Source organism: Kwoniella europaea, chromosome 1, assembly GCF_036810445.1.
Source record: "Kwoniella europaea PYCC6329 chromosome 1, complete sequence".
Taxonomy (NCBI): Eukaryota; Fungi; Basidiomycota; class Tremellomycetes; order Tremellales; family Cryptococcaceae; genus Kwoniella; species Kwoniella europaea.
The window spans coordinates 1,914,425-1,933,557 of record NC_089487.1 but is presented as its reverse complement, the minus strand read 5'-3'; the positions used below and the strand labels follow the sequence as shown (position 1 = coordinate 1,933,557).

The following is a 19,133-nucleotide window of genomic DNA, read 5'->3' as shown; positions in this document are numbered from 1 at the left end:
ATCTCATCCATTCTCTACTTCATATACACAGTCCCAAATTCATCTACCACAGAGACAAGAAAGAATAGGACACAATGTCAGACGTGAGTCAATATACCCATCAGAGAATCATCTCGTGGTCAACCAATTTACTTACACCCTCCTTCCTCCCATCTCATAGGCAAACGCAATCAAGGCAGAAGCCAACAAGGCATTCTCAGCGAAAGATTATGTGACAGCGGCGAAATTGTATAGTGATGCTATAGAGATAGATGGGGGGAATCATGTGTTGTATAGTAATAGATCGGCGTCAAAGGCGGGGCAGAGGGATTATAAGGGAGCGTTGGAGGATGCTGAGAAGGTGGGTTTACTCTTGCCTTATAGTGGCAGCTAGGGGTGGGACGGGGGAATAGAACTATAATATATATGATATACTATATCATATATATCATATACCATATACTGTATATGGTATACTATACATGTTGTATAGTATCAACCTACCACCTCGTACCCCACACCACCAGATACACTCAACCTTACTCTTATAAATCTACACATGCTAACCACCTACAACTCCACAGTGCATCCAACTCTCCTCATCCTTCTCAAAAGGCTACGCCAGAAAAGGAGCAGCCCTCCATGGTCTGCGTCAATACCCCGAAGCAGTGATGGCATACGAAGAAGGTCTTCAGGTCGATCCCAACTCTGACATACTCAAAAAAGGTTTAGCCGACGTCAAGCGAGCGATGGACTCAGACGCTCAATCACCTTTCGGTCCAGGAGGAGATATGGGATTAGGCAAGATATTCAACGATCCTTCGATGGTGTCGAAATTGGAGAATCACCCAAAGACAAAAGATTTCATGAAAGATCCTTCGTTCAGATCATCGGTAGCGAGATTACAAGCTTCAGGAGGTAAAGATATGGGTGCGATGATGGGTGATCCAAGAATGTTGACTGTTCTGGGTGTCATGATGGGTATTGATATTGTGAGTGAATATGTACTGAATGATCTGATTTGGCTTGGTTGGCTTGCTTCTTCGTTTCCTTGTCAAGCTCTTGATGTCCCTCAGTTCAGTGTTCATCTTTATTTGTTACTTCCCTTTATCTTGGCTATGTGCTTTCGAAAATACTTCTGAAATTCTGAATGCTTTGATGGTGTCAGTTCAACTAACGCACTCTACCTTGCTATCAGGACGCAATGGAAAGACCCGAGGGCAGCAACGAGACGCCCCCAGGCATGCAGCCGTTCCCTTCTTCTCAACAACCCGAAGCATCCTCATCCAAGCCCACTCCTCCACCAGCAGCTGAGAAGAAACCTGAACCCGCACCTGCTCCCGCTCCAGCCAAGGAAGAACCAATGGAAGTCGAAGAAGAGAACCCCGATGTCGCTGCTGAGAAGGAAGCTGCTGAGCTGAAGACCAAGGGAAACGCCTCGTACAAAGCTAGAAAATTCGATGAAGCTATCGAGTTGTACAGTAAAGCATGGGAAGTGTATCCTAAGGATGTCACTTTCCTTACCAACTTATCTGGTAAGTTTGATTGGTTTCGTCCGTAGACTTGATGTAGCTGATGACTCGCTCTTACGCCAACTCAGCTGTATACTTCGAAAAAGGAGAGTATGAGAAATGCATTGAGACATGTGAAAAGGCAGTAGAGGAAGGTAGAGATCTGAGGGCGGACTACAAAGTATTCGCCAAGTGAGTTAAAATACCACTCCAGTCCTCATATGCCACCAAAACCGCCTGACTAACAGTAAAAACAATCAACAGAGCATACGGACGTATCGGTTCAGCATACAGCAAGCTCGGTGACTTAGCCAACGCCATCAAGTTCTACTCCAAGTCACTCACTGAACATCGAACCCCGGATGTCTTGACTAAGCTTCGAGAAGCCGAGAAGGCCAAAGCTGAAGCCGACAAACAAGCTTACATCAACCCTGAATTGGCTGACGCTGCTCGAACGGAAGGTAACGAAGCTTTCAAAGCTGGTGATTACGCTGGTGCCGTCAAACACTACACAGAAGCTGTCAAGAGATTACCGTGAGTAATCAAGTCATTTGGTCTGACTGGGTCTTTCCCAGACTCAAATCGTATTCCTTACTGACTGTATTTTTGCTCATGCAGAACCGACCCAAGAGCATACAACAACCGAGCATCATGCTATCAAAAATTGATGGCTCTTCCCGAAGCTCTCAAAGATGCCGAACAAGCTATCAAGATCGACGGTACTTTCATCAAAGCTTACATCAGAAAGGCTCTTGTGCAAGAAGCTATGAAGGAGCTCAATGGCGCTTTGGAAACTTTGCAACAAGCTACCGAAGCTGACACCGAGAAGAAGGTAAGTTGGCTGATTGTTAGAGACACGAGATCCATCGCGCTGATCTTCTCACTACATTGACGTATAGCACACTCGTGAACTGGAAACAAACTTGACTAGGATCTTACAACAGATCCAATCTCAACGATCTACCGAGACTGACGAAGAGACTTATGAGAGAGCGATGAGGGATCCTGCGGTACAGGAGATCATGAGTGATCCAATTATGAGACGTGAGTTGTCAACGGACTTTGGCTTTTTCTGCGAATATGATTAGAGCTGAGTCTTGATTGATGCTTTAGAAATCCTATCTGATGCTCAACAGAACCCCAAGGCATTACAAGATCACATGAAGAATCCTATGGTGAGTGTACAAACAGTACTCTGGCCCAAGCAGACGTGAAGCTGACTTTTGTTTATAGATCGCTCAAAAGATCCAGAAGTTGATCAACGCTGGTATCATCCGAACTCGATAGATGGTCAGCTGTAACATGACTGTTGTCACGAGATGAGATGCAGGGAGCAGAAGCAAAAGGTCCCATCCTCATTTATCATATATACATACATATATCTGTATGAAAATGTTACATTCATAAATCCATTATTGAGTATATCGCACTATACGGCCCGGCAAAAGATCGGACCGTGATTCCGGATCTCACGCTATCTCGGGTATCTCACTCGACCCGAATGACTGACTAGTACATCTGCAGACATGTCGAGGATGAGGACAACGATGGGCATATGCATCGTTGAGAGGACGTAGCAGCGCAAGAGACAGCGGAGTATGGTGCTACCTATGCATTGGCAATGTATCACTTATGATCGTGTCGTTTACTGTTGTGTGGTACAAAGTCAGCTGATCGAGGAGTTGATAAATACGACTTTCGGAAGAATCAAAAAATCATCGATCCGAATATCCTTCTAACATATGGATAGATAGGGTGATATCCATCTCTCTCCTCTCCTATTTCTCACACTTACCTCCTACTTACTGCTGTTCTCGTTATTGTTGTTATTTGATCATTCGCTCAAAAAGATACACGCACACAAGAAACAAGATGTCAGCACCAACGTACGAAGCATTGAAACTACCTTCATTCGTCGAAACCGTCCTCGTCACAGGAGCAGGAGGTAAGTCTATTTCTGACATACACTCTCTTTCGTTATCCCTGTCTCTCTCTTGCTTTCCTTTCTTCTATGAAGCTGATCCAATTGTTTGGTGTATTCAGGTTTCGTCGGACAGAAACTCGTCTTACTCTTATTGAAACTTTACCCAAACCTCCGGATAATCGCTACGGATATTATCGAACCTCCCAACCATGGAATCACCGATACCAAGAGATTGAGGAACGTCAAAGCTGATTTGGGTAAACCGGATGAGTTGAAGGGCGTTTTCGATGGTGAGAAAGTAGGAGGGGTATTTGCTTTACAGTGAGTCTGTCTGCTTCTTCTATCATCTACCCTTCAGATCCACTCAAGGTTCTTCTTATTCACATTCGTATCAAACAGACTTGAGCAACAGAGATGTAATGATGCTGACTTGGTGCTTATCACCCTATCGCTCACAGCGGTATCATGTCAGGTGGATCCGAAGCGAATTTCCCCCTCGGATACGCAGTCAACGTCGACTCCCATCGAGCTCTGTTGGACGCAACGCACAAACATGCCGAGGCGAATTTCCCTCAAGGTCAACCAAGACCTATATACGTATTTGCATCTTCCCTTGCCGTCTATGGGGCAGTCACCCCTCAGTCGGTGGTTGATCCTAAGACTAAGCCCGTTGTGCCAGAATCAAGTTATGGAGTTCAGAAACATTGTATTGAGATGATCGTTTATGATTATGGAAGGAAGGGTGAGTAAACATACCCATAGACCTAGCAGTAGCAATAGCACGATCATAAATGACAAATCACCATCACTATTTATGACACTACTTTGATGTACCACAGACTGATTTTTTGCTTTGAATTCAAATCATTAGGCTACCTCGATACTCGTACTGTCAGATTGGTAACAGTAACTGTCCGACCGGGTGCACCTTCCAGTGCAGCCTCATCCTACATCTCAGGAATGATCAGAGAACCATTACAAGGTCAAGAATCCCTTTGTCCCATTGCCGATTCGATGGATGATCCCGCTCTGGACTATTATCTCACATGGGTAGGAAGGACCAAAACTGTCATTAGGAATATCCTCTGGGCCGCAGTAGTAGAAGAGAAACAGTTGAAGGAGGTTTCACAGGAGAGGATCGTTAATTTACCGGGAATACAAATTACCCCGAGACAGATTATCGAAACTTTGTGAGTTTAACTGCACCGAGACCACACAATCATATTTCAGTTCATATATCCCATACGCTTCGTGTGGATACTGTCACTGTCACTGTCACTGTCACTGACGCTAATGCTGATGCTCTCCCTAATCTGCGCAGAATCAAATATGGCGGTAAAGATAAACTCAACTTGATCAAATTCAAGAAAGATCCAGCGGTCATCAGAATCTGCGATACCTGGGCGGGCGCATTCGATAATTCCGATGCATTGAAATTAGGTTTCGAAGTTGATGATTCCAAAACTGGATATGAGGGTGCTGTACAAGATTTCATCGAAGAGGAATTAGGTGGAAAAGTGGCTTAGCGTAATGGTTCCTAGTGATCAATCAGGTAAATATATCTGCAATGGGAATGAAGTGATATGAATGTGAACCACCTGTTGAATTGAGCATTAGCGAAGACAAACAGCGTCAAAGCATGTGATGTAAGTATAGATGAATGTAGTTGATTGATCCCATGTAATTCAGATAATCCATGATCCATAAGTCATTAAGTTGAGAACATATATAGGTGTAAATCTAATCTAATCCAATCTAATCGGAACCGAAAACAGAACAAAAAATCTATACGGGATGCGGAGTATCTATGATGATGGTGATTAACCCCGTCCAACAAAGAAAAATACATGAAAAGAAAAGTCTATATTACTTCAAAAAGAGATTGTCCATCCCCTAACCTTACTCATCATCAGTATCAGGTTCTCTCTCGCCACCATAAGTCAACCAATTCAATTTCCTCAATCTTCTTCTTTCCTCTTGAGCCTTGAGTTCATTTCTGGTCATTTTCTTCTTCTTTTTCTTCATCATGATTTTAGCTACTCCATCAACAATCTCATCGGTTCCTGAGGGAGCGGCACTTCCAGCAGGGGTGTTCGCGCCCGTAGTGGGCGTAGCAGATCCCGCAACTCGAGGTGTACCAGCTTTAGAGGTAGCTCTTGAAGTTGGGTTCGAAGGATTATCAAAGGCATCTTCGACAATGGCAACTTTGCCTTTATGTGTCAATTCTCCATTATCGACATGCCATATCTCGGGACATAGAGCGGAGACGAATTCCTGAGAATGCGAGATGATACAGACGGCTCCTCCCCATTCTTTGATGGCTACTGCCAGACCACCGAGGGCCTCTCGGTCTAAGAAATTGGTAGGTTCGTCCAAGAAGAGACATTGGGGTCTAATCGAACATGAGGACATTAGCTAAGTTGATCGACTGTGAAAATATAGGTATAGGGGAAAATGATAGGGATAAGATGACTGATGATTTCTGAACAGTAGAAACAGTACCCACCTGTTGAACATAGAAGCAGCAATGACCACTTTGACCTTTTGACCACCTGACAATCCCGACATCTCGTTATATTGGGCAATATCACCGTCTAATCCGACAGCTTCTAGCACTTCTCTCACAGCTGACGCAGCCGTATCTCTTTGTCCAGCACCTTCTCTAGACGATTCCATATCATCAAATTGACCCACTAACTTCTGGAAACCTTTCTCAATAAGGAGATCCCGAGGTAACCAGGCATTGTATTTATGAGTCATTCCCTTGAATTTAACTTCGTACTGGAATGTTTTCTTCAATTTCGATCGACCGAGAATCATCTCGATCTTCCTCAATGAACCATCTTTACCTTCGATAGGCTTCTCCATCATCTCCAAATCTTCTGCGGTAAACACTCTGGTAGCCTTCTCCAACATCTCTCGATCGTGTCCATCTTGGTATCGCCATTGAATATATTGGACAGCGGTCTTATCGAGATGCTGGTTGATATGGTGGAAAGCATGTTGAGCGACATATCCGACACGTAAAGCCGGGTGTTTATGTACGGATCCTTCTTGAGGTACAGTCTCTCCGGTCAATAACTTGATCAAAGTCGATTTACCAGCACCGTTGGGTCCGACGATACCGACTCGCGAGGATAAGGAGAGCGAACATGATACATTCTTCAGTGAGGGTCGGGCAGCTCCTGGGTAAGTGAAGGTACAGTTGGCCAATTTCATGATGGCTCGAGTGTTGGATCGGACACCCATCAACGAACCAGGTGGAGGGAAGGAGAACCTGCAATAACTCGTCGTTAGTACTTGGCGACTATGGTATGATGGTAAGATTGATGACTCACTTGATGGAAGTAGCAGCGAGGGTGTAGTAAGATTTGGCAGATGGGACTCTCTCGACGAATTTAGAAAGGTTACCAGGGTAGTATACAAGTTTCTTCTCCTCGTAGTGAATCTACGAAAGTAATATGGTAGATTAGCTTACCGAACATGATTACTGTGTCGGATGAGATAACTTACAATATCGGTACAGACGTTATCTAGGAAACCAGAATCGTGCGATACAATCATACAAGTGATATCAGGGAGGTTACAAACATAATCTTCCAACCATGCGACAGTTTGAACATCCAAGTGATTGGTAGGTTCGTCACTAAACAAATCACGATGTGAGTTACGTTTCCAGCAGTGCTATCAGCAGCATGGCGTCACAACTCACAGCAACAAGATATCAGCACCAATCAGCATGGCTCTGGCCAATTCCAATTTCATCTTCCAACCACCAGAGAGGGAAGCTACTGGATCTCTCTGTTTCTCATCGGAGAAACCAACGGACAGCAACATCGCTGAGATCTCATCTCTGGTCTTCTTGGCCAATTTAGGATCGGCGGAGATGAAATCTAAGATGCCGATGGAAGTATCTTCACCTTGGAGTGCGTGTTCTACCATGATGGTTCGGAGCTCATCTTGAGGTGGGAAACCTTCGACCTGAGGGATGGCAAAGAATCAGCATAGTCCAGTGGACGGATGCACAACGGAGACGTGAACAAGAAAAAACAATTGGATCAAAGATATGACGTTCAGGGCGATATTGCATGAAGGGAGAGCGAGCGGTCCAACAGAAGCCAACTCACCTTGCCATCCCTGATAGCTTTCATCAACGTTGATTTACCAGCACCGTTCGCGGCACAGATACCATATCTTCTACCTCTTCTCAATTTCAAGTTGGTGTGGTTTAACAATAACAGACCACCATAAGCCAATGAGAATTGGATATCACATAACAATTGACCTTCTGAACCATCATCTTCTTCCGCAGGAGCATACTTGGCTTTATCAATATCCATGAAGGCCTTTCTTATAGCTTGAGTAGCTTCCGCGCCCTTCTCCGCACCAAGAAGTAATTTCATGAATGATCCTAAACCTTTGGTCTCCCATGTGCTCGCATCCCATCTTCGCATGTCGACCAAGTCAGCCACTACGTTCGCTTGATATTCGATTGCGTGAGCCAATACCGGTGAGGAAGGCATGGATGATGAGAGAGGTAAAGAGGGATGAGCAGGTAATCCTTGAACATCCAAATGGGGAGCCATGATTGTCAAAGCCTCTGTGACTGCCAGGATGATATCTCTGGGTGGAAGGGGAGTAGCGTTGGCAGAAGCACCTGCGCCGATAAGGATATCCAAAGCGGTTTGAGCGAAAGCTCTAATTTCGGGGAAAGCAGCTCCTTTAGCAAGCTGTTCTACACCACCGAATAATGGTCCGAGGTATCTAGCAGCGACGGTAGGGTCTCTGACCAATTTGACCAAGTTTCCAATGACGATACAAGTCATTCGTTGGACGTCGGTCGATCGTTCTTTCAAAGCTCGAGATAAGAGGGGTACCATCACTGCGAGTGTGGGTGCATTGACTTCAGCAACGAAGGTGGTGGATGATAGACCTTTGATAGTTCCTGGTACAGCTGCTGGGGAAGCCATAGCTGAGACCAAAAGGTTGATATGTTTGAGGACATCTGGGTTGGGAAGGATACCACATAGGGTAGTAGCGGTTTTTTGAGCAGCGGCGGAGACCTAAACAGACATTTGAAACATCAGTAACTAATTTTAACCACTTGGATTGTAGTAGGGATAGTTTGACTCACCTCAGATTTGGTATCGTGCATGGCATGTTCCACGAAGGGGATAACATGACCTAATTCCTGAGCGATATAATCATCTGCACCAGGTTTAACCAAATTTTCAATAGCTTTCAAAGCTGCTACCTTTGATCTCCAACCTTTCGAATCTTCTAAAGCCTTACACAAGACATCTAAGATCATCCTTGATCCTTCTGGTGCAGAAGCTTTGATGAGCGCGTTCATAGCTGAGTTGACGGCGGTTCTTACGGGTTGTCCCTTATCCATAGCAAGGTTCAACAATGATGGAATGAGGGGCAAGAAAACACCTTCGATACCTGTACCTAACGATTTACAGATCCTTTCAACTAAGACAGGCGCTGATTCCCTCTCGTATCCCGATTTGGATGAGATCCACAATAAGACCACGTCGACGACCTTCCCATCTTGAAGAGCGTCTAATGATCTGGGAGCTTTCTTGAGAGATAAGGCGATGGCATCTGCTGCTGCTTTGGCTTCTACGTTGGATCCAGCTTTAGCGAGAGCAGTGTACTGGTCCGAGAGGGGGGAGAAGGGGAGGGGAGTAAGGGATGGTTCCGCTACGGGTGACATCTTGGATAAGATTGAATGGATGGTGAGTTGGCTAGAGAGTGAAGAATGAAGCACCTGGCCGCGTGTGGCAAGGTGTTGAGAAGGGGTGACGGAGAGCTTGCTTTGCTTGAAAGACTCGACGAGGGGGGTCGGTCTTTGGTCTATGCTCTATATGGAGTGAATAGCAAAAGCAAAGCTGTGGGTGTTGTATAAGAGGATGAGGATGAGGAAGATAAGAAGATAAAGGAGGGAGAGGCGACTGAGGATGAATTTCAATTTCAATCTCAATCTCAATCCCACTGCCGGGTTGAAAGTTTTTTATGTACAGTTCTGAGCATCAGGGTAATCAGGCACAACGCACGTGGCATAAGCCATCAAGCTATGGTGACATTATCAAATGTACGCCTCTTAATGACACATCATGCGATTGGTCAACTCCCATATTTATTGCAAGGTATACATAATAACAGCTTGTAGAAGATGCAGTGCGATGCATCCTCACATACAGCCTACTGCAAAGTAGAGTATGAAGGGTGATACTGTTACACATGCACTATACATGCTAAGTCATCATACTGCGGAGCGAATCCCCATAACCATCCCTGCTCTTTACTCCTTACCACCGCCAAACCCAGGAATCCAACCTTTCATCTTACCCCAGATCGACTGACCTTCCTGTGCGAGCCTTATCGATCCCTTGGAATACTCGAGGCTCTCGGCAGCTTGACGTTGAGGTGGGAATTCGAAATCTCGAGGTAGATTACTTTGAGCTCTGGCCTGCTTCATCGCTGTTGTGGATGCTGGTGCTTGAATAGGAGCAGGGACGAGGACGGGGTTGTGTTTGGCTTCTTGTATTTGACGAGCGTGTTCGGTGATTAGGTTGAATACTTGTACTTTGCTATGAAATGAGAACAAGAAGAATTAGCACAGTTCAACGCAGTATATACGTATGTATTAAACATAAAAATGATCGTGGTCATTCTTCGACATGGGAGATATCTATTCACCATGTAGCAGATAGATACGATTCTTGTATACATCCCACCATTGGATGGATAAAGAGTACATCTTCACAATCAAAGAAAGTAACACTCACCGATCACCATCCTCGATCTTATCATTAACCTCCATACTAGCTGCCAAACCAGCCGCTCCGAAACCTATCAAACCACCAGCTACACCTGCCAACCCACCCCATACCAATCGAGTCGCAATGTGAGGTCGAGGGTACTGTTTCTTCATGAGTTGCCAGATGAGGTAGGAGAATGATACTGCTGTGGCCTAGAACACAAGATATATCAGCAATTGAGCGATGACTCCAGAGAAGTAGAATCGTTTTTGTGAAGCGATCGTGATGTGTGGTCACCATGAGTAGACCGGTGGAAAACTCACAGGTGGTGTGTATGTCATCCACCTATAACCTTTTTCCATGATCTCCACATCCTTTCGAGTTATTTCACCTATGTCAGATCAGATAGTCAGCACAAAGATCATCCACGTGCACTTAAGTGAGAGAAGTCGTGAGCTCGAGTCAGCCACTCACCAGAAGCTATTTTCTGAGATACTAGATCTCTGGTCTCCGGCAGATCGAATGGACTGACAGGCAAGAGGTTCCCACTATACCAACTTGACGATGAAGCACTGGAAGATTCAGCGGCGAGTTGACCTGGTGGGGTAGTAGAATGAGCTGGGGCGGACATGTGAATAATGATGAGGTATCAATTCAAGGCTATTGGTGAGGGGTGCGGTCTATTGCGATGAGTATTTTCGTAAAGGCAGAAGTCGAAGTTCAGAAACAAAAAGCAATGAATCCAATCCATAGATAGGTTCGCAGAGGAAAGACGAGAGACGAAATCAGAGATCGAAGATCGGAAAAAAATGTATTACGTAATGAATTCACACTTTGAAGCGTAGGATTCACCATTAAATGCAACAAATGCATGTCTGCTTATACTAGGGTCAGAGAATATGAAGCTCTACATTGTACCAGCCCACTCAGATCCAAGCCAAAACGAAGTCTCTCTCGGAACGTATTGAATCGTAATTATCGTATTGTGACATGGGTGACTTTCTTCCGCACGGTATCGCGGGGCAGGTGGCAAAAATCAACAGAGCGTTTACAGCCAATCATGGACTCGCCATATCATGACATGTGTGTAATCGATAAAGCGTCCTCCGAAAAGCGATCGATTTGAGTTACATTCATTGAACAGAGACAAAAGTATTCACATATCGTATAATTCGGTTCTGCAAGGGATGAAAAGCATTACCAAAAACGCACAATCCGCTAGAACCACGTTTGAGCAAATGGACAATACTAATGGTAACCCTTAATACGGTGGGAAGGGAAGAAATCTATTGTAAAGGAAACCCATACTAAATCGTATATAAGACTGACTAAGATAAAAATCGAGATCGTTGATAAGCTTGGGAAGCGAGATTATAAGAAATATCTAAACAATGGGTTCTTAGGACCAGCTCTGAGTGCTTCGGTGGGAACATCTTTCGAAGTCCAGTTGACACCTTGAGCCTTGTTTCTTCTTCTGTTCTCATAAGCCATATACAACCTGAAGGAAGTAGCTACGAGAATACCGGTTGCGTTTATACAAGCGACGATAATCAGGGGGATTCTATACCCTGGTGACCATTTGTCGAGGAAGATGTTGGCTGATACGAATCCACCGGAATTGGCGAATGTAGCTATATAAATCAAGTAGATAAACAAAGTCAGCGAACACAATTTCACCACTTTATCCTCCTTGTTCGCATCACGCAAAGTGACAAGCAAGCGAGATTATCACTATGTATGGCGATTCACTCACATAAGAAAGCCACTTTGAACGCTCTTCCATCCTCACTCGCATCATTGGACTGATGCCACGAGTGGAAGATGACCGATGGCGTTTGAGCACCACCAGTGATCAAAAAGACGGCGAAATACCCCACAGCATGATTTGAGACGGGTGTAGCGGCGAGGATGACACATCCGATAAACACGAGCGTATAAGCTGAAACAAGGTGGAAACCTCTTTCTCTGAAATGATCGGACGATACTGCTGTGGCAAGCATCATAAAAGTTCCAAAGATGAAAGGAGCGACGGTATAAAGGTTGGTTTTGACAACGGAGTATCCGAATCGACCGACAATCTGAGTAAGGAAACTACCAGCTACACTGGCAGCGGTTGAATAGAGAGCGGCGATAGTTGCGAAGACGTATAATCTCCAATCTTTAAGAGGAGCGAAGAAAGTCTTTCGATCGAATTTACTCTCGGTGGTACCAGATGAATCTTTCAGGATACGTAATTTGGCGACTTCCTTTTCACGTTCACCGAGGAAGGAAGCTCCGTCGATTGACCAAGGGAGCATGATTCCAGCGAGGATGGCGAATGCAACGGTGAATGCTCCTACATTCAAAAGCGATCATTAGCATTCTGTCGCTCTATGTCTGCGACAATGTGCTGTTTCAACTCACCTTCAATTAAGAAGAGGATTTGCCAACCATGCAATTTAGAGTTCATTTGGAAGACACCGTACGCGATAAGACTGGGAGTGAAAGTTTACGTATATGGTCAGGCGATATTATCTCGAGGAAGCATTGCTTGAAGATATAACTCACCCTGAGAAAGCGCCAGACAGAGCATTACAAGAATAAAACACGGCAACTCGTTTGGCAAGTTCTCCTCGAGTGTACCAACCGGTAAGATAGTAGATCAAGGTAGGAGCAAAACCAGCTTCGAATACACCGAGGACTAAACACGGCGAAATGAAAGAAAAGGTAAGTTTGATCCAGCAAACATAGTATCTAATTTGTGTGTTTCCAAGGAGCTTGGGACATTGTATATATTAATCAATAAACTCACGGAATCTAGTGACCAAAGTACCGGCGAAGTTCTTGACAGCAGCATTGATCAAAACCATCAGACCCCATGAGATCATATAACCAGGGATAGTCCATCTCGGACCGATCTTTCTTGATAAGATAACCATGGGAATCACACAAAGTACCCATGGGATATTATTGATGGAAATCATTATACCATATCCTTCGTTTGGGAAATGGAGATCTGTGGTCATTCCATCGGATTTGGCGTTGGACAAGTTGTTCTATTCGTTTTACAAAGCACATTATCAGCTCGACCATCTTAATGCACAGTTACCGTTAAGAGTGGAGAGGATATGGTTTGGTTCAGTTTTAATTGAGTTTAGTATACTACTCACCCTATCGAGTGAATTGAACAGATAACCAGCCCAGATAAAAGGCAAGATATGCAAATCCAATTTCCTGACCACTTTCTTCTCTTCTTCTCGGGTGAAGTTGTACGCTGAGAAATCAACATCTTCAATTTTAGTTATATCCCTGAAAACATGTTGTTCAGGTTGATATTCCAAATCGTGGTTGTTGGGTTGAGGTGAGATATCTTTCGATTCATCATCCGAGTAACTTGACGTTTGTGCTTGTTGTTGATAGTGACTCATCTTGAGTACAATATTATAATTCACTTGAAGAGCAAGAGGTCAGTGAATACAGTAGTACTACTGGTCAAATCTTTGGATCTTTGATCGTTAGGTTGTCCAATCCAATCCATTCCCATATCCCAGAACACGTCTATATATATCATTTTTTCCCTCTTCACTATTCCTTCTCAAAATCAACCATTATTTTCATCTTGTCCGTCGATCAAGCATAACATCCAGAAATTTGATAATCTAAAAATCGGTACAAAATACAGTACATTCAAGGTATGTACCGTATCTACGGTTTGAACTGACTCGTAGTTTGGTTTGATCACCTCATCACTCGTTTGAGTTATCGGTTGACCGCGTCTGTTCATCTCATATCACGCCATTCCTCTTTCGACCTTTTCCATACAAACTTTATTTCCCCTCGGTCTAATCCGGTTGAATATAATCAAATCTCTATGTTATATCGTCTTAATGCATGATTATCACCTCTTACTATCTTTCTGAATCTCGGTTAATTGTTCTGGGAAGATAATATTTCGTGCTTTAGACTAATTTTATTACTATTTTCACTGTCATTTTGGTTATCTCCGGGCGGGGAGCACTTCAGCTGAATCGGGACGTAAAGACGATCGCTCCTGTATTGGCATTCCTCTCTCTATACCTTTCCGGTGCCGCATAGTCTCGATTCATCCGAAAATACCTCGTTTGGTCGGTACCTGAGAAAGGAGGTATGGTGAGTCGCAGTGGATTGATTAGAAGCAAGGACGACCGCAGCAGAATGAGACTTCACATCATTCCTCTAACATTGTGAGAACGTAAAGGGCACAAATGCATCATGGAAAGACCAAGCATATAGCACAGAGAGAGTGCACTTCATTGCATTTCATCATGAAAGTAAAGACAGGAGCGGGAGGTTGGAAAGCTGGTATAAAGCAAGGTATGACAGCTTGGATTGGAGTGTTCCTCAATGCAATACATCAGACCCCGTTGGTCACCTACCACTTGTACAGTACAATGAAATCACATCGGATATATCGATTCTCTGTTGGACTGTACCACATCACAGAATACCTGAGCTACCTCTACAGAGAGTTATCAACCCGAAGACAAGGGCTTAATCCATTCCCTAATTCGAGAACAAAGATAGATCTAATCCTTACGTCACCTCCCAAAGTTATTTACCAAAAACAAAAATAAAACACTGAAACCCTTGATGATCTACTTTGACGTTATAGATACGGATAGATCCGATGGGTATCACGACAGATGGTATGACTATTTTGGTAACTGTCCAAGTAAGGTACGACTTGGATATTTTGCCAAGCCAAGAGTCTGATTTTGTCCAAGTGTACCTCAGAGGTATGGTGACGATGAAAGATCAGTGAGTGGATGGGAATAGGGGTTAGATTGATCAGATTGGATGGTTAGAATGTTCTTCACCTCTTCGATCCTTTTATCGTTCCATGTAGACTCATGGAGGTGATCCACAATATTGTACTCCATTTGCGGTTTACATTCCAACTGAACGAACAAGGTCAAACAACTTATGATCGTAAATTCACATATGATAATGCATCCTGTGATCTTACTGTTAATCACATACCGCTCCTAAACGCTCACACCACCCCAATAGTCTTCAAGAACCTCCCCACCTGCGCGCTCCTCCCTTTCACAGGAGCCTGTTTGACCCCGAACAATCTCACCGTCGCGTCCCTCCAGACCCCATCGGAAGTCAGACCAGCTACGTAGATATCCCCCCAGAGGAGTGACGTCAACCATACGCAAGAGGCGGATGACCACTATGGATTGAAACGAAGTATGATCATATCAGCGTTTGTCTCCTGTTGACTGATGGAAGCGATTGTCCAAGAGCACAAGGAATGCAAGGGTCAAGAAAATCACAACTTACCTGGAATCGTCTAGGTACGATAGGTGGTGAAGGCGGTAGCACCTCTGATAGAGATACACCCTTTAGTATGTTGAATACTTTGGATGAAGGTGCTCCAGTCAATTGTTGGTTCTCTTGGATCTTCGGTAAGAGCTCTGAGATAGCTACGAGCACTGGATCGAGGGGAAGGCTAGAGGATGAAACGCATTGGGTTAGTGCGTGTTGAGCAAGTGAGATATGAGTGTAGTCATTTTTATTCCAATAGAGAAAGCATATTCGACATTGTAAGAGATGGATGTGTATGGGAGCCAATGGATTACTCACCCTTTTTGCCAGCTCGATACCCATTCTTGAGTAGGTACATATCCATTAGGTCCCACACCAGCTTGAGCGACTCTCATCAACTCTTCATCCGGTATCTCAGGTTGAGCATGTCCATTTGATCCATCAGTGGTCGATTGATCATTATCTACAGCTCGCAATTTCCCTCTCTGCTTCTCACTCAGACCGTTTTGCCCAGAGGGTGGTGGAGAAGGTAAGTCCGATGTCGGTGGAGGCGTCGATTGGGCCAATGGATCAGATACCGAATCTGGTCCAGGAGTAGTCAATGGTTGTGTCAACGAAGGTGTTTCCTCGGGGATGGTCGGAGGGGGAGAAAGGACTCGTCGTTGTGATGACGGAGAAGATGTATCTCGTTCGCCATTCTCGTTATCGTGATCACCTTCTGGATCTCGTCCAAGTAAAGCTGCTTTCTCAGCTAGCATGTCGGTTTCGGAAGGTGTTCGGTTCAATCCTCCTCTAGCATTTGCGTTTCTTTCTGCGGCTGAAAGACGAAGGCAAGTGATGATTAGTATGGATCGTGATTCTATAGGAGATAGTGTTTGATATCGCACTCACCAGCTGCTCGCAACGCTTTACGTCTCTGTATATCCCTCAGACCAGATACCAGGGTGAACGTAGCGAGAGTCTGGAAATCTTGATGAGATCGTAAGATTGCATATACGAGATTAGGGTTTTCTGGGGTAAAGGGAACAAGTCAGCTGAAAGAAGGCCGGATTCTGCAAATTACACGCGCAGCTCACCATTAAGTTGGAAGTATAAGATCGAGTTGAAAGTCTCAAGACTGATATTGTTGACAGATCAGCTAAAGCTCTGATCACGGTGATTTTGAGCACAGAAATATAGCTCACAGGTAATATACCAATCGTGGATGACCCTCATCGGCCAACAGGAAATTCGGTGCCGAGAAAGCTTTGAAGAGCTGTAACAACCTCGTCGAAGCTTGTACACCGATATTGACAAGGTAAGGAGCGATGTTGGATATGCTGATGGTCAAAGCTGGGAACAGAGGATTGAGCCCAGGAGTGGTTGCGATAGAGTATATCGACTGTAAGTTAAATCGCAAATTCGTCAATAAATAGTCCGATGTGGCTGCAGCTCTGGAGAGGGAACTCACAACGATTAAGAAATCGGCCGCTGTACCTGCTACTGCCCATTTGGAAGGTATGGCCATTCTTATAGTCTGATTAAGCGAGACTGCAAATGCTTTATCGGCAGAAAGAGTTTGAAGGAGGTATGAGAGTAGTCGAAGGAGACCGTGATGAGCTAACGCAGCGGAAAGAGGTAAATCAGTCTGAACGGTCTGACTTTTGTGAGCAGAACGGTAAGTTGTCAACTGACCTGGATCATCCTTTAGATCTAGACATGTGACCAATATATAGCATACCACGTCGAGTGCTTTTCCAGAGTCGAGGAGATATTGACGGAATCGCTAATACACGGTCTCATTGTCAGCTGGATATCTGTGGAACATTGTCAGGAAAGCATCTCACTTTGTTCAAGTCTACCAAACGCCAGAGCAGTATATCTGGTGTATATAACCGGTCAGTTGACATTCATATCTCCTTATTCATGATCCAACTCACATGTTTCCAAGATATACGGTATAGGTCGTTTACTTCCAGGTAAATATCCATTAGTCACCGCATTATGTTCCTGCAAAATACCGATAATACCATCCAGGAGGAAAGAGAAGTCTTCTTTACGGTGCTACTCACAGTCCATCAGCTCAAATCAAATGTCCAATTCAGATGGTACTAAAAATAGAAGAGGGAATCAACCCACGAGTTTCGATATGAAATACCTAAATGCATTCTCCTCTTTACCTTCACCCATGACCGATCCAGTGGATGTCTGATTCTCTACGCGATGGTCCAGAGCGACGAGTAAGACCATCAAAGAAGCTCTGACCAAAGTTCTTCTTTCTTCTGCTGCCTTGGATATCAGGTGATTATAAGGTATCTGACCACTAATACCGAATGATGCCTTGAGAGGTGTGAGTGAGGTGTTCAGGAATGAACATAGCAATGACAAGACAAGTCGTCGTTCCAAAGAATGAGTGAGGATTTCCAAAGGTAAATTTGGCGTGGTGAATAATGCGTGGGGTGGGGTGTAGATTGTCGTTGAGAGAAGGATTAGGAGGAAACCTATCGTGGATCGTTGTTAGGTATATACCAACAAGATCAAAAAGCTTGAATGGGATGAGCTTACGAAGGACTTCAGTCTTATTCCTATCCAATTCAGCTGTACTTCCTACATTGACCGTGCTTCCCACTCCTTTCTCCCAGATCACATACTATATCAGAAGTGAACAGCACCGTCAACATGAGATCTCCAACACGAGTGGATTATTCGGAGATCAAAAGGCCACTCACGTTGATCTTCTCAGTAACATTAGGACCTCTCACACTATCAGGTACAGTGAACCCGGCGCAGAAGAGTAAGTCAATCGTGCAGCTGAATAATCTCTCTATCAGACAAGGCATATATTCTTTCTCTTCCTCTGCTTCTTCTTGTGCTTCATCCGTCTGTGATTGAGTAAGAGGATCATCCGTTATACCTTCTTCTTTCTTCGTCGTGGGGGCCGAAGGGGTCGGAGCAGGATGTCCAACAGTAGCTTTGAATGCTCTTACACCTTCATCTTCTTCACCTTCTGAATCGGAATCTTCGATTTTGAATTGATCATTCTCTTCTTCGTTCTGTATGATCGACCCGTCTTCTTCTCCATCTTGATGTTTCTCAATCAATGATCTATTGTATAACCACTTCTTTGCGAAACTCTGTTCATCCACTTCGTTCTGAGGGATGATCCCGTGATCCACCTTTTCTTTCAGGTCTGCTTCGTACTCGTATATAACCACTAATAATCTTCCCAATACCCTTAGGCAATTCAATGCTTCTTTCGATAGATCCTGCTGCGGAGAGGGAGAATGGGGGAAATCAGGTGAGGGGAGGAGAGTGAATAGGTGATGGGACAGAGTGAGTATCAGGGTGGAGAGATTGGTAGGCTGGTTTGTAAGTGTTTGACGAACTGAAGAAGATCAATCATCCAATATCAGACGATCAACCTCGGTTCTAAGAGTCAAGTGAAAGTGAAACGTACCATCTTGTACCGATATCAACGAATAGACATCCGCCGAAGAGTTGAACAAGCTGTAATACTGAGACCAGTAAAGTACATCCGATGAGGGTATGACCTCGTCGCTGTACAGCCTCTTGATACCTCCGGGCGATGATTTGAATTTCAGCTGTGCATCCTCCTGGGTGGATAGGAAAGGGAGACCTATCGCTTGAGGGAGTGATTTGAAAGTGGGTAGATTCTTGAACATC

General features: G+C 44.4%; 6 protein-coding genes across 6 annotated transcripts; 2 read left to right on the top strand and 4 right to left on the bottom strand.

The window, feature by feature from the left end:
* Nucleotides 1-74: 74 nt before the first annotated feature.
* On the top strand, nucleotides 75-2,777 carry V865_000725 (uncharacterized protein; the record flags this gene model as incomplete). Its single annotated transcript, XM_066224554.1, has 10 exons — nucleotides 75-83; nucleotides 161-340; nucleotides 564-971; nucleotides 1,178-1,514; nucleotides 1,580-1,682; nucleotides 1,755-2,024; nucleotides 2,109-2,322; nucleotides 2,390-2,534; nucleotides 2,604-2,665; nucleotides 2,724-2,777. 10 exons carry the CDS (start codon nucleotides 75-77, stop codon nucleotides 2,775-2,777), a joined length of 1,782 nt encoding a protein of 593 aa, XP_066080651.1.
* A 585-nt stretch (nucleotides 2,778-3,362) lies between these two features.
* Nucleotides 3,363-4,940, top strand: V865_000724 (uncharacterized protein; the record flags this gene model as incomplete). The annotated part of the gene is made up of 5 exons (XM_066224553.1): nucleotides 3,363-3,435; nucleotides 3,534-3,735; nucleotides 3,873-4,156; nucleotides 4,286-4,604; nucleotides 4,736-4,940. The coding sequence occupies 5 exons, from the start codon at nucleotides 3,363-3,365 to the stop codon at nucleotides 4,938-4,940; spliced, it is 1,083 nt and encodes a 360-aa protein (XP_066080650.1).
* Nucleotides 4,941-5,313: 373 nt separating this feature from the next.
* Nucleotides 5,314-9,133, bottom strand: V865_000723 (uncharacterized protein; the record flags this gene model as incomplete). The annotated part of the gene is made up of 7 exons (XM_066224552.1): nucleotides 5,314-5,806; nucleotides 5,921-6,691; nucleotides 6,753-6,862; nucleotides 6,928-7,060; nucleotides 7,127-7,395; nucleotides 7,542-8,477; nucleotides 8,549-9,133. 7 exons carry the CDS (start codon nucleotides 9,131-9,133, stop codon nucleotides 5,314-5,316), a joined length of 3,297 nt encoding a protein of 1,098 aa, XP_066080649.1.
* Nucleotides 9,134-9,721: 588 nt separating this feature from the next.
* V865_000722 (uncharacterized protein) lies at nucleotides 9,722-10,812 on the bottom strand (the record flags this gene model as incomplete). Its single annotated transcript, XM_066224551.1, has 4 exons — nucleotides 9,722-10,010; nucleotides 10,209-10,393; nucleotides 10,505-10,572; nucleotides 10,656-10,812. The coding sequence occupies 4 exons, from the start codon at nucleotides 10,810-10,812 to the stop codon at nucleotides 9,722-9,724; spliced, it is 699 nt and encodes a 232-aa protein (XP_066080648.1).
* A 740-nt stretch (nucleotides 10,813-11,552) lies between these two features.
* Nucleotides 11,553-13,588, bottom strand: V865_000721 (uncharacterized protein; the record flags this gene model as incomplete). Its single annotated transcript, XM_066224550.1, has 6 exons — nucleotides 11,553-11,812; nucleotides 11,935-12,516; nucleotides 12,585-12,655; nucleotides 12,729-12,861; nucleotides 12,973-13,216; nucleotides 13,331-13,588. The coding sequence occupies 6 exons, from the start codon at nucleotides 13,586-13,588 to the stop codon at nucleotides 11,553-11,555; spliced, it is 1,548 nt and encodes a 515-aa protein (XP_066080647.1).
* Nucleotides 13,589-15,192: 1,604 nt separating this feature from the next.
* V865_000720 (uncharacterized protein) lies at nucleotides 15,193-19,132 on the bottom strand (the record flags this gene model as incomplete). The annotated part of the gene is made up of 14 exons (XM_066224549.1): nucleotides 15,193-15,375; nucleotides 15,486-15,654; nucleotides 15,789-16,287; nucleotides 16,362-16,481; nucleotides 16,547-16,587; nucleotides 16,655-16,851; nucleotides 16,921-17,069; nucleotides 17,145-17,235; nucleotides 17,297-17,331; nucleotides 17,390-17,513; nucleotides 17,589-17,950; nucleotides 18,015-18,099; nucleotides 18,179-18,834; nucleotides 18,907-19,132. 14 exons carry the CDS (start codon nucleotides 19,130-19,132, stop codon nucleotides 15,193-15,195), a joined length of 2,937 nt encoding a protein of 978 aa, XP_066080646.1.
* Between the last annotated feature and the right edge of the window lies 1 nt (nucleotide 19,133).